Source organism: Passer domesticus, chromosome 3, assembly GCF_036417665.1.
Source record: "Passer domesticus isolate bPasDom1 chromosome 3, bPasDom1.hap1, whole genome shotgun sequence".
Classification (NCBI taxonomy): domain Eukaryota; kingdom Metazoa; phylum Chordata; class Aves; order Passeriformes; family Passeridae; genus Passer; species Passer domesticus.
The window spans coordinates 88922181-88935302 of record NC_087476.1 but is presented as its reverse complement, the minus strand read 5'-3'; the positions used below and the strand labels follow the sequence as shown (position 1 = coordinate 88935302).

Here is a 13122-nt window from a genome sequence, read left to right as displayed (position 1 = left end):
ACCTGCTGAGCAAGCTGCCCACAGCTAAAAGTGAAGGTGATGAGTTAGGAATCGAGCCTTCCTTGTAGCACAGGAATTCAGCTTCAGAATGGGATTGCCAAGGAATTTTGGAGGAGAGAGGGATGCTACTCATTTGGGAAGCAAACACTTCACCGAGGGTTGGATGGCAACTCTTCCCTTCATCAATCCCTCACCTATTGTAGGTGTCACACCTCTTCTTTCAGGAAGAAGTCTTAATTCAAAGAATCACAGAATATGCTGAGCTGGAAGGGACCCACAAGAATCATTGAGTCCAACTCCTAGCCCTGCCCAGGACCATTCCCAAGAGTCACACCATGTACCCGAGAGCATTGTTCAAATGCTTCTTGAACTCTTTCAGGCTTGGTGCTGTGATTACTTCCCCAAGGAGCCTCTTCCTATTACTAGGAAAGGACCAGAAGCCAGAAATGCCACTGTCACAGAACAGAGTGAGGATTTCTTCCCCATCCCAAGCAGCGTGTGGTCCTCTTGTGCCACAGAACTAGGAGATTTATAGCAGAGATGAGTCCCTCTGACCCTGGGACACTCTGTTCCCCATTATCTCATTTGGTCTCCTATTTTGTGCATTTTGGAGGAAGTAAAAGAGCAAAACAGAACGCTTGGAATTCCTGAATGTTTCTACTGTCAGAGCAGTCACCCCTGGGAAAGAGAGAAAAGTAGGATAATGACAGTGGGGAGGCCATCTCTTGTCCCAGTGCCGACTTCTGCTTCCACAGCTGCATTCATTACTGGATGCCAGCAGCTTTGAATTGTTTAAATAGAGACAAAGACACATCCTGCCTTGAAAACTGTGCACAGAATAATGGGAACATGATGTGCATATGAGTCTCTGGTTCCTCTGAGCCTGGGAATGGGCTGAAACCAGAAAAGCAACAGCAATGTTGTTGGAAAAGCACCGCTGCCTTCCCTCCTCACCACTGCAGTGGCCTGTATCAGAAACCACAGTTATGGGTTGGGAGCTCAACTGAGGAAAGAATGTCCTGCTTGTGTGAGCAGGGGGGTGACAGTGACATGCAGATACTCCTTACCTGGCTCCTGATGCATTTTCATCTCCTTTCTTAGCTGAGAATAATGTGACAAGGCCTCTTGTACTTGAGCACCCTTCCTGAGCCGATGGTGCTGTCCACACACACAACAGTTTATTGTTACCCCATTGCCAGGTCTGGAGTCATTAGTGTGGCCTGGGGTTTTAATAATAATTTTGTAAGAACAATCCAAATCCAGTGCAGCCTGGAAGAGACTGAGGGGACACCTAACCATGTCCTGCAACTTCCTCCTTCCTTCCTTCCTTTGGTGCAGCAAAGGGGCAGGCACCAATCTCTGCTTTCTGGTGACCAGTGATATGTTCCAAGGAAACAAAGCGGTGTCAGGGGAGTTTTAGGACAGATATCAGGAAAAGGTTCTTCACCCAAAGGGTTGCTGGGCACTGGAACTCCAGGCTCTTCAGGAAAGAGGTCACAGCACCAGGCCAGACAGAGTTCAGGGAACATTTGGACAATGCTGTCAGGCACATGGTGTGACCCTTGCAGGGCCAGGAGTTGGACTCAATGATCCTTGTGGGTCCCTTCCAACTCAGGAGATTCTGTGACTCTGTGCTCATCCCCTTCCATACTACAGGTAAATGGTTAAAGGACTCCTTCGAGAGTCAGGTAATTGAGCTTCAATCACGTGCTCCACCAGAGGCAGTCGGGCCTGCTGCCCCTCTGGAGTGGGAATGTCCAGAGGTGGATGACCCTTCTGTTCCTGGGATGCTTCCCTATTGAGGTCAAAGGGGAGTTGATGCCCACATCATGCTGCCACATGCCCAACTCTCTGGAAAAAAAGGCTGAGGTCATGGCCATGTTTGTGTGGGCCTGACAGACAGACATGGTCTGAGCATGCCTTCTAGACAGACACCAGCTACTCAGCCCTGCCAAGACATGTGTCCAGCAGAAAACCCCTTGGTGTCTGTGAGTCTGTAATGCCAGCTTCTGAGACAGCTGTGACAGCTAAAGAGGACTTCTGAGGATCTGAATTCCAGATTTACACTGACCTAAGCTGGCGTCCCTTAACTCCCTTTGCTTCTGCTCAACCATCTGTAAAAGGATGGATGGTTATAAAAATATTTCCCTTTGAGAACTGCTGCCCAAGTAAATCCTGGTCAGTGTTTGGAAACCTGGGGCAGTAAATCCACAGAACTGACTGCAGATGAAAATGCTGGTGTTTAGCCACTTCTTTGCAGGAAAAAAGGGGCAGCATGGCAACAGAAATCACAATGAGCAGTGTCTTTAAAATCAGAGGTCATGGCTTTTCGAGAAGTCGAAAACACTAAACAGTCATGCATGGAAGCTGTTGCCTGGCTAGCCTGGTTAAACTGAAATTTCATATTTAGGCTTTTGTAAAAAGCTTTTTGCAGTCACAAACAATTTTTATAAATTGTGGTATAATCAGCATCACAAATATTTAATCACATTCATATAGAAATATAAAGAGTCTAACAGGCAGTAGTATTACCTTCTTACAATTATGAAAGACCACATGGGAACATGGAGCAAACAAGAAGTAATCACACCTTAGGGATGTATTAAATGACAAAACATAAAGAGAAGAAAGCCAAGAAAAGTTTCTTATAGCTTGACTTTCTGAATATTCTGCCTCAAAAAGCATTAAGTCTGACATCATGGTGCATGGCTCAGCACCCTGCCAAAAGATGTATTGCTGTTAAAGGCACTGTCCCAAAAAAAACAGGAGAGGGCTCTGAAATCAGATACCAAGGGTTACTAATTAATGTTTTATCAATCTGCTGGCCCCTAGCTCAGACTGCACTTTGAAGTGGAGCCAGAGAGAGAAGAGAGGGGAGAAAACTCTCTAGAGAGCATATATTCAGAGAACTGAAAAATTCCAGTTACAGGTAACTAAGCTTGGGTTTTTTTCCATCATAAATAGAGCCTTCACAGATCCTTGTTCCTGGAAGAAACCTGTAATCAGTCACTCAATATGATCACAGGACAACCTCAAGTTGCATCGGTGTAGCAAGAAGGGGCAAAGCTTATGAGAAGCAGAACAGGACATTCTGAGAAGAGTCACCTTACCACAGTGAGCCTGTTCAGGCTTAGTAGAGCCAACAGCTTCTGCCATAAGGGCAGAAACAAGGGCACCAAAATCACCTTGGGCATAGATACAGAATAATCATGTTACTGTAGATGCTGACAGTGGAAGAAGCCCATGAGATGACTTCCATCCCTGAACCACACAGATTCATCTGCTATAGCATTCTTGAAACCCCATATCTGTAGCAAGGAAACTTTGTTTTGAACTCAAACTCCTGCAAAGGGCACCCTCAGGCAGTGAAGAGCCTGTGGAGAATGTGAAACTGTCCCTAACTGCAGAGATGTCACCAGGCAGAAGGATGCTGGGGGCAGCTCGTCTCAATGAAGGCAGCAGTCCTGAGCTGCTCCTGACTTCCCAGGTCAGGAATAGCTGGTATACTGTGCATACCACAGAGGCCAGATGCTTCTCATCCTTCCTGCTTACAAGAGAGCAAGCCAAAGAGCTGATTACCAACCAGCAGTAGCTTCTGGCTCCCTCCATGTCCAACAGGCACTGTGCCTTGTGCCACTTTGTACTGCGCTTAGTCTACGGTCCATCACAGATGTCTCTGTGATGGGACAAGATCTCAGCTCTGAATGTGTCAGCAGCTTGCATCAAGTTCTTTCAGACACTCAGAAAACAGCCTTTTGCCTTAGGAAGTCTCATTAGTAAGTCACCACCTCTCCTTGGCTTTGAGCACTGCTTGGTGCTGTAGGGAGTTACGGAGGGCTCTAGATTCTGGAGAACCACAAGCCAGCCCTTTTAAATGTGCACGTAACTCTACTTCTGTGTGTAAGAGTCAGGTACAACTTGGATCTCTGCTCTTATGGTAAGCAAAGACTCTACACATCTGTGACTGCTGGTCTTTCCAAAAAGGATTCAATGCTGGCACTGCTTGGCACATGCCATGAGAGACAAATGGTAGCAGAGCAGTTTGTACTGCTCCTCTCTTTCTAAAGCTGTTTCATGGAGACCTCAAAGACCCAGCACTACTTTGAGGATTTGCTTTGGATTTTTTGACTTAAATTTGTTCAATTTCTAGCCTTACACTTACATAAATGCAGAGTTTTCACAGTGTAATTATTTTCCAATATAGTAAGATATTTTAGGGTCATATAAGATGTGACATCAGCAAAGTCAGAAACACAGCCCTCAATTTTTGGTTATGTTCAAACAGCAACCTTCAAGATAATTGAAAAGACCACAATCCTGGCTGGTGAAATGAAAGAAATGAAAGAAAACCAAACAACCTCCCTCTCACCATCAATTGCAGCATCCTTCACAAGTCTTTGTGAACTGACTGTTGTACTGGCTGGCTAATTTGGAGTAACTTATGTGATGTCAGCAGAGCTCAGAGCACAAAGCTTATCTACCAAAATCTAGCATTCAGCATTAGGATAATGTATTCACATCTGAGCACTTCAGTATCAGACAGGTATTAGCAAAGCAGAAAGTTTAAAAAGTGAGTGCAGTTTATGCTGGACAGAGCAAAGGCAAGGTAAAAGAAAGTATCACATTCATTCACGAACAGGGGAACAAGAAGGCAGTAATCAAATGTGTGCTTCCTAATTGCTAGATTTTCCCATACTTTTCCCTCTTCAACACTGTTACGCTTCTTATGGAGGTCACAGACATATAATAGGATTTCAGATCCACATTTCTAGTACTGTGTTAATTAGAGCCTCTTAACATTGCTATTCATCTCCACTGTTCAAATGCTAATAATAAAACTACTAAACCTGTTCTGGAAAAGGAAAAGACAATAGGCAAAAACTTTGGGACTTAAAAAAAATTAGCAAATTTTAAAAGAAGCTCATTCCATATAACATAGTATAATGCCAGTAATTGATGAGAAATATAAAAAGGTTTAACTCTAAAAGATAGAAAATTAAATAATTTGTTTCCTGTGGGTATATAATGAGATAGTTACCAAGTTCCCATGAGAGAGATAAGCAGATATTAAAAGGTCTTTCCAATACCTGTAATGGCTAAGGGCAACAGCTAATTCAATAGATTCGATCAAAATCACCACTTCTTTCTTTGCTTCTGATTTATTACTTTGGCTGCAGTTAGTCATCACTCATTTTAGTTTGCTTTTCAGCAGTCATAAATTATGCCTCATAAATAAAAAGATACAATCAAGAAAATAATATCAAGGAAATATCTACAGCCCTAGAGTATATTTTCCCCCGGTACTCACACTAATGTATTTTTAAAGGATAGCTTGCCATAGTTTTGAATATGTCAGAACCAAAATTTACTGAGAAGGGTCCTGCATGAGTGGCACTGCAAGATGCCAACAAATCCGGTCTAATATCCATATTTAATTTTAAAAAAATTAAAGGTTTTGTTGCATCAACACACTTGAATTGAAGATTATGTTTGACAAGAGAAACACACTGCTTGAGGTGGGGCTTAATGAATAAAAATATGTGGTTTCAAATGGCCCTTTTCTGCTAGGGGAAAGGAAGTATCTCATTCTGCAAAAGGATACCTAGAGTAGGTATCATCACAGCATCAGTGAAATAGTTATATCTGCATAGTTATCTCTGCTTTACTTTTCAGAAGCTGAGGGCAAGCGGGGTAGTCTAATGCAGATGTAGTATGAGAAATTATCTTTAATTGGAAGCAGAAACCTCTTAAGAAAAAACAGTCTTGCAAACAAAATAACAAGAAAGGAATGGAAGAAAGAACTACGTTTTAAATGTCACTGCCTCGCAGTGCATCTTTCTGTCAGAGAGATGGGAAGAAATGGGGAATTTAAAGAATGAAGAGGAGTCAGATATGAGGGATATTACAAATGGGTAACTATCCATCACTGGTCAACCAGAAAACCAGTTTTATCTGATTTTAAACTGCAGAAGTCATTGACCTGTTTGTCAGTGACTAATCAGCACAAGCTGGAGCTCAGTCAACAAAGTGATAGAGAGGCTGGTAAACCAAGTGTCCTTCCTATCATTGGAAAATGACCAATAGGGCCAACATATTCTACACCCCATGTAGTTGGTCCTTCCTTAGTCTTCATGACTTTGCACACATTTTTTTTCTTGCTATCTCTCCTCTCTCCAAAGTCAGGATATTATTTGTTTTCTCTTTGAGAGGACCCAATACATATTTACCCTGGTGTGTCTTGGGGTATTTCCTAGACCCTTCAGCTGACTGCAGTAACAGAAGGGTGAGAAGGACTCTCCACACACAGGAGGGATGCTGCTCCTCTTACAGTGGTAAGAGGCAGACACCTCCAGCACTGCAGACCCTGTCTTGGCGCATTGAATAGTCCTCTTGGAGAATAAACCTCTGCAGGGAGCCATAAACCTTTCTGAAGAGGGACAATTGTAATTTTCTGTCTTTTACATGTTCTGTGCCTGCCAAATAGAAATACGGATGTGTCCTAAACCAGGAAGACATTAAGCCATTAATCTAAAGAAGCAGTTTTAAGAACACAATTAAGTGTAATTGTGGAGGAGTGATACTGCATTTGCATGGAAATCACACCATACTGTGACAGCTCTGCTTTGCACTAAATGCCACAGGTCTCTGCTCAGAAGAGCTTTCCCTTAGCTGAGAAAAAGAGGTTTGACTCTATAGGATGCTATATGGTAACACATTTGCACACCACTTCCAATGATTCCCAAGGAGGGCCTGCACACTCTTGTTTCAGAAATACTCCAGGAAACAAAGGATTGCGCTTGCAAACTCATTGGGCCGCATGAGTGATAGTGTTTGTTTTAATCAGGGGGATTTTCAGGAGATCATGCAATAGTACACAGTTAATAGAGTTGGGGATATCAGGCAGAATTCCAAGAAACACCTAAAAGATGCCCTAGAAGACGCAAGTATCTAAATGTACAACTAGACCAACAGAGGGAGTTTCAGAGATCTTAGTGTTTTGAAGTATGGAAATAGGCACTGTATGCCACTTAAAACCCCACTGCAAACTAGCAAGTGCTAATATGCTCATGCAGAACTGTCTCTTTCAAGTATAAATGTACTTTCTTGAAGAACAGTGACCTAAGCATTTTTGGGGGCATAGCCCTTTTTGTCAGCATGAGCTTCTAAACATCATCATTTCTGGAAGTACAACTTCTGCACCTAGTTTTATAAAACCTAATATTCACCTGAAGTTTCCAGGAAAACAAGCAAATTAAAATACAACAAAAAAAACTAACAAACTCCAATGAAAAAAATTCCCAAAAAGCCCAGATTCAAAAATCCTGATTTCAGGTCCAAAGAAGCTATTAGAGCATTGAACTAAATCTCAACATCTCCAAAAATGCTGGAGAGAGTCCCAGCACAGCACTTTGATTTTAACTGCATTCTGCTGGAGGAAATTCAGTTGCATTTAAAATTTTATATCCAGCAAACAAGCCTCAAATACAGAGACAGGAGAATCAATATCCAGTTTAAGTGAAATATAAATCTGGGTTTCATCAGCATAATAGCAAAAGCCAAGCCCTACACTTATGAATAACTTGTCTCACAGGCAAGATATAAATTGTCAACAATGGAGAAGCTCAGAATACATCCCAGAGGACTGCTGCAAGTGACTTAAGCAGTAGACAAACACATGCACTGAAAAACTTCTCATGGTGAAATAAATGGCCACTGGTGAAAAAACCCAAAAGTTATTTAGAGTGCCAATCAAAAGCTCAGCCTAGTTGTGGTGCAGAACCATAATAAAAACCTAAGTCTTGAATACAGCACAATCAAGCACAGGAATCCAATCAAGAGGTTTCTTTTTTTTTTTTTTTTTAATCTGTCACTGATAAGTCATTAAAAATGTTGGCTGAAAAAAGTCTCTGTGGTATCCACTTCTCAAAAAACAGCTTCTGACTGAGTTAATTAAAAGTTAGTCCAGCTGAGAACATCCCATAAGCCAATATCTACAACATCCAGCTTGAAGAATTTTCCTTCATCTAAGAAATATTCCTAACAAGTATGGTTTGGGTCTGCTACTCATGCTTACTGTCTACTCAGCCCCATCTGCACCTGAATTCACATTCCCTACAGATCCTGCCTAAAGCAGCAAGGAAATCTGGTCTAACAATAGTTCTGCTGACACAAGCTGTACAGTCTCCATCCTTGCATCTGCAATGATAGAGAACTTGATCCAAAACTCAGCTGGACACAGCCCTGAGAGCCTGGTCTATCTGGACTTGCCTCAAGCAGGGTGCTAGGCTGGATGCCTTCTGGACGTCCCTTCCAAACTGCATGACTTGATGAGTCTATGACACGTGTGCATGCAGCAGCTGGACAGACTAATGTGATAAAGCAAATTTTTAGGTTTAATTCTTCAGGGTTTCTGGCTACTTAAAAGGAGAAAGCAATAGCAGTAGAGTAGAGCTACCAAAAACCCTGATCTATACAGTGTGCTCTCATTAAACCTGCAGATGACATCAAACTGGAGAGACCAGTTGATATGCTGAAGAACAGATTTGAGAATGGGAATTTCAGCAGGACAGATGCAAAGTCCTGCTTTTGGGGAGGAATAACTTCTTGCAGCATCACAGGGTCAGCATTACTGACCAACTAGGGAGCACTCTGCTCCAAAGGACCTAAAGGTAGAAACCTGAACATGAGCCAGCAGAGTAATCTGGCAGCAAGGATGGCCAGCATCCTGAGCTGTTTCACAAGAGCACAGCCAGACAATTAAAGGAAGTGATTACCTGCTTTTATTTAGTGTCTGTTTTATTTTGGCCCCCAAATAACAAAAATATATTAATAAATTGGAGTGAGTTCAGTGGAAGGCCACCAAGGTAATCAGGGGGTTGGAAAAGTGTCTGTAAAGAGGAGCTGTGGGACTTGGGCTTGTTCAGCCTGGGGAAGAGATGGCTTTGGAGGGACTTGATTGCAGTTGCCCAGTAGGCTAATGAGGGGGTGGAGCCAGTTTCTTTACTATGGTATATGTTGGGAGTGGACAAGAGGAAATAGGTGTGAGTTCAAGAAAAAGGGTTCGGACTGAACGTAACAAAAAAAACATTTTTGCAATGAAGACAGTCGGGCAGTGGAGCAGACTGTAAAGTTACAATCTTCTCCCCAAAGGTTTTCAAGATGCAACTAGATAAAGCCCTGCAAAACCTCATCTGACCTCTTTAATGACCCTGCTTTGGGCAGAAAGTTGAGCTGGATGGCCTCCTGAGGGCCCTTCCAACCTGAATTATCTTGTGATCCTATAAAGCCAGTGAACCTGTAAATGAAAGATTGCTTCACATTGCTCAAGAGGTGGAATGCATTATTTCAGGTATCTATGAAACAAAACGAGAACACAAACCATCAACAGCAAACTCACTTTTGAACCACCAAAAAAATGTACTTGTCATTCTAATGACTAATTTAAAGAGAAAATAGTCCCTTTGGATGTAAACTGCTCTAAGATCTAAAATTAGTCTAAGATCTAAATTAAAAATTAATTCATAATAGATTGAGGAGGATGGAAAAAGAAAGAAAACATAATAGAAAAAAAGCCACCTTTTAAGAACTAGAATTTCCCATAACAGAGACTTGCACAGGCTCCAGAGGGTACACAAACATTTAACATATAAGATACACAGGCACCTACTACTAAGGTGAACAAATGCTGAATAAATGTATTGCTTGTACGGAATTATTTTCAGCTTCTCAAGTCTTCAAAATACATTCACAATAATCATTCGGGTTTCACAATGCTATTAACATTAGAATTGAGATGTGTATGCTCATTGTAAGTGTAAAGTAAGATTCTCAAAGTACACTGAATCATAATCAGAACTGCTAAATAGCTTCAATTCCCACCTGATATTCGTACTCTGTGTAAGGCAGCAACTTGTCATCTTTGAAGGAGGTTGAAGAACCATTGTAAACGAGCAAGAGGTCTAAATTTATGTGGGCTTGAGTTGTTCGCCTCCTGTAAAGTTCATAGTATAAAATCTTCCCGTTTGGCTGCTTCGGGCTGGTCCACAGGATGGAAGCAGTTGACTGGAAGCCGCCGGCTGTTTGTACCTCAATGAGAGGGGCCGGCTGCGCTGCCGGCGGTGCCTCCAGCGTCCGCGCCGATGCCCACTCACTGGAGGCACAGCCCAGCTCCGTGCAGGCTTGGAGCTGCACTTCGTACCTTCGGAAACACAAAGCGGGAGCGAGGGGATTAAACGCTGCTGATACAAATCGGGCAGATTTCTTAATTTCTCCTGCTCTTTGGAATTTTTAGTAGGCATGCAATTTGCATGAACACACAGGTTATGTGCTGTGCCTTGTGTGGCAAAGAGGAAGAACACTGCCTTCTGGATTTTTATTTGGGTGTGGTTTGGTTTTCTTCAGAGCAGTTAACATCTGCAGTAGTCAAGTGATCAAAATACTTTTGATTTCAATGACATAAATCAAAATGATGATTCATTTTAAGAGATGATTTGGATGTCATTTGAGAACTGTAGAGCTCCTCTACTACTCTCTTTGGATTTAGATTAGTTATATGTAAATAGTAGACAAACTTATCAACCATGTAACACACACAAATTATGCCTACACAAATATATAAGGAAAGGTCAGGTAAATGATCAAGAATTAGTGGGGAAGCTATTACTTCAATATCAAGTGTATCTCTGTAGCAGAGTCTGGTACCCTTTCTTAAGTTTTAAGTTTGTGATTAAGTGAAATCACTAGTTTCTAGCTCAAGGGTTCAAACATGGTCCATTAGTTTCAGCTCAGCTATGCTGTGAATGGTCTATGACCATGACTTTGGTCTCTCCACCCTGAATTTTGTCAACTAAAGCCCTATTTATTCTCCATAGCAGACACCAAGTGAATGATACACCAGTAGAGGATTGCAGGTTTTGGACCCTATAGCAGAGTGCTAAATTATCCCTTCTATAAATTACAATCTAAGTCAACACTAGGCACTTCATCAAGATGATATAAAGTTGGTGTTGCTACAAATTTAAAAGAAAAAAAAATCCTTGTTTTATTATTTACTTTTTAGCAAACAACCCCGTGGGTCTGACTATCTGTTTAAGCAAGATGTCTGAGCTGCCTGCCATCCCACCGCACCACCCCACAACATTTATTCAACAATTGGGTTCTTCCAGACTTACCTGCTGTAGGGCTGTAGCTGTGCCACTATGTATGACCGTCTCAGAAAGGAAACATGAGATGCATCAAAATCAAAAGTCTTCTTTCCTGTTTCACCAGGTTTGTGGAGCGAGACTGTATAGTTTCTAATGTCACCATTTACTTTTATAGGAGGATCCCAGGCCACCAAAATCTCACTGGAAGACCATGCCTGCAACCTAGGAGGCAACATCCCAGATGGAGCAGAGGGGTTGGTTTTTATCTGAGCTGAGGGACTGGTGACACTGCCCTGGCTGTTATTTGCTGTGACAGTGTAGCTGTACTCCATGCCTGGCATTAGGGTGAAATCAAGATACCGAGTTTCCAGACCGGAGTAAACAAGCACACCATCCCTCCTTAGGTCGTAGCTCGTGATTTTGCCATTGGGCTTATCTGGGAGTTTCCATGTGATTTCAATGGACTCCGAGCCCATGACCAGCAGCCTGGGAGCTTCCATATTTAATGGTGGAGCCTCCATGGTCATCACAGACTGGGATGTGCTAGAGGTGCAGCCCCCAGCAGTACAGGCGACCAATGCAAAATCGTACTGCGTGTAAGGCTGCAGGTTAGAGACCAACATTTGCAAATTTTTGCCTGCATAATACTCTTCATTGCCTAATTTCAATATGTACTTGGTAATATCTCCATTTTGTATTTGGGGAGGTGCCCAGGATGCACTAATTTGAGTGGCACTGACAGCCTGCAGAGATGGGGGGTCCACCAAGGCAGGAGCTGCTTCCAGCGTCCGTATTGCAGCTGGCTTACTGGTAGAACAGCCCCCCATGGTACAGGCAACCACTGCATAGCTGTACACCGTGTAGGGCAGCAAGTCCTCATCCATGTAGCTAAGAGTAGCAGCGTCGAAGCTGAAAGGATAGAGAACATCATTCTTCAGCAGCCTGTATGACTGGAGAATGCCATTGGGCTGTGCCGGGGGCGTCCAGGATATGAGCACTTTGTGGGGGCTGGCTGACACCACGGATAAACTGGGGACAGCAAGACCTTTTGGGGCAGTTTGACTAGTCTCTGCCACTGTCCAGGAGCTGTCAGCGTAGCCTGCTGCATTCCAGGTGCGTATCTTATATTCATACCTTGTCCATGGCTGTAAACTTTTATCATTATAGGTGAATGTATTGGTTTCAGTGTTATATTCTGTGAAAACAATTTTCTCATCTTCTGTTGTTGCTCTGTGCCCTGCAACAGTCTCTTTTGTGTGTCTGTGAATAACTTCATAGCGAATTATTTTTCCATTCGGATTAATTGGCTGCAACCAGCTCAGTTCAACGTTGGTGGCATTCACTGCCCGGATTACAGGTGCCATCTGGGACACTGGGGGAGCTTCATCTGTCCAGACTGGCTGGGGTGGAGAGCGAGTGCAGCCTGCTGCATTGCACACCTCCAGCACGAGTGTGTACAGGGTGTACGGCTCGAGGCGCCGGAAGAGGAACTGGCGAGATAAACCACTGTACTCCAGGTGGTTATCACTGAAAACATTGTAGGTCTGGTGAATTAAGGAAGAAAAGAAAGAAAGGCAGGCAGGGAAGAAAGGAAGGAAGAACAGAAGCCAGGATGAAACAAAAACAAAACAAAACAATTTTTGTCAGCAACCAGTAGGTGAGACCCTTAATCTTTGCAACAGGATAAGGACTATTAACCAATGATTCAGAAACTTACTTGCTAGTAACAATCAGCTCACAAACAGATCATGGATACAAAAGGAATGTTTTGATCCAATTTTCTTTTTTTTTTTTTCATTTTGAATGCAGTAATAAATCACTTAGTGACAGTTTTCATTATATTTGATTGTTATCAAATTTCATTGCAAGGCTCTCACGGGCCAGCAAAAAGCTTCTCACAGACTAGCTCTAAAGAATATCACTTAAGGGAAAAAAACCTCCAAATAAACCCATCTAGTTTCAAACCTTGCAGGTAAAG

General features: G+C 42.6%; 1 protein-coding gene across 4 annotated transcripts in view; it reads right to left on the bottom strand.

The window, feature by feature from the left end:
* Positions 1–13122, bottom strand: part of USH2A (usherin) — a 391511-nt gene that overhangs the window by 18260 nt on the left and 360129 nt on the right. For all 4 annotated transcript variants that reach the window (XM_064414216.1, XM_064414218.1, XM_064414217.1 and 1 more), the window contains 2 exons: positions 11172–12688; positions 9880–10198 (listed from right to left, as the gene is read on the bottom strand). In XM_064414216.1, the coding sequence (XP_064270286.1) occupies positions 9880–10198; positions 11172–12688 (1836 nt within the window). The remainder of the gene's footprint in view (positions 1–9879; positions 10199–11171; positions 12689–13122) is intronic.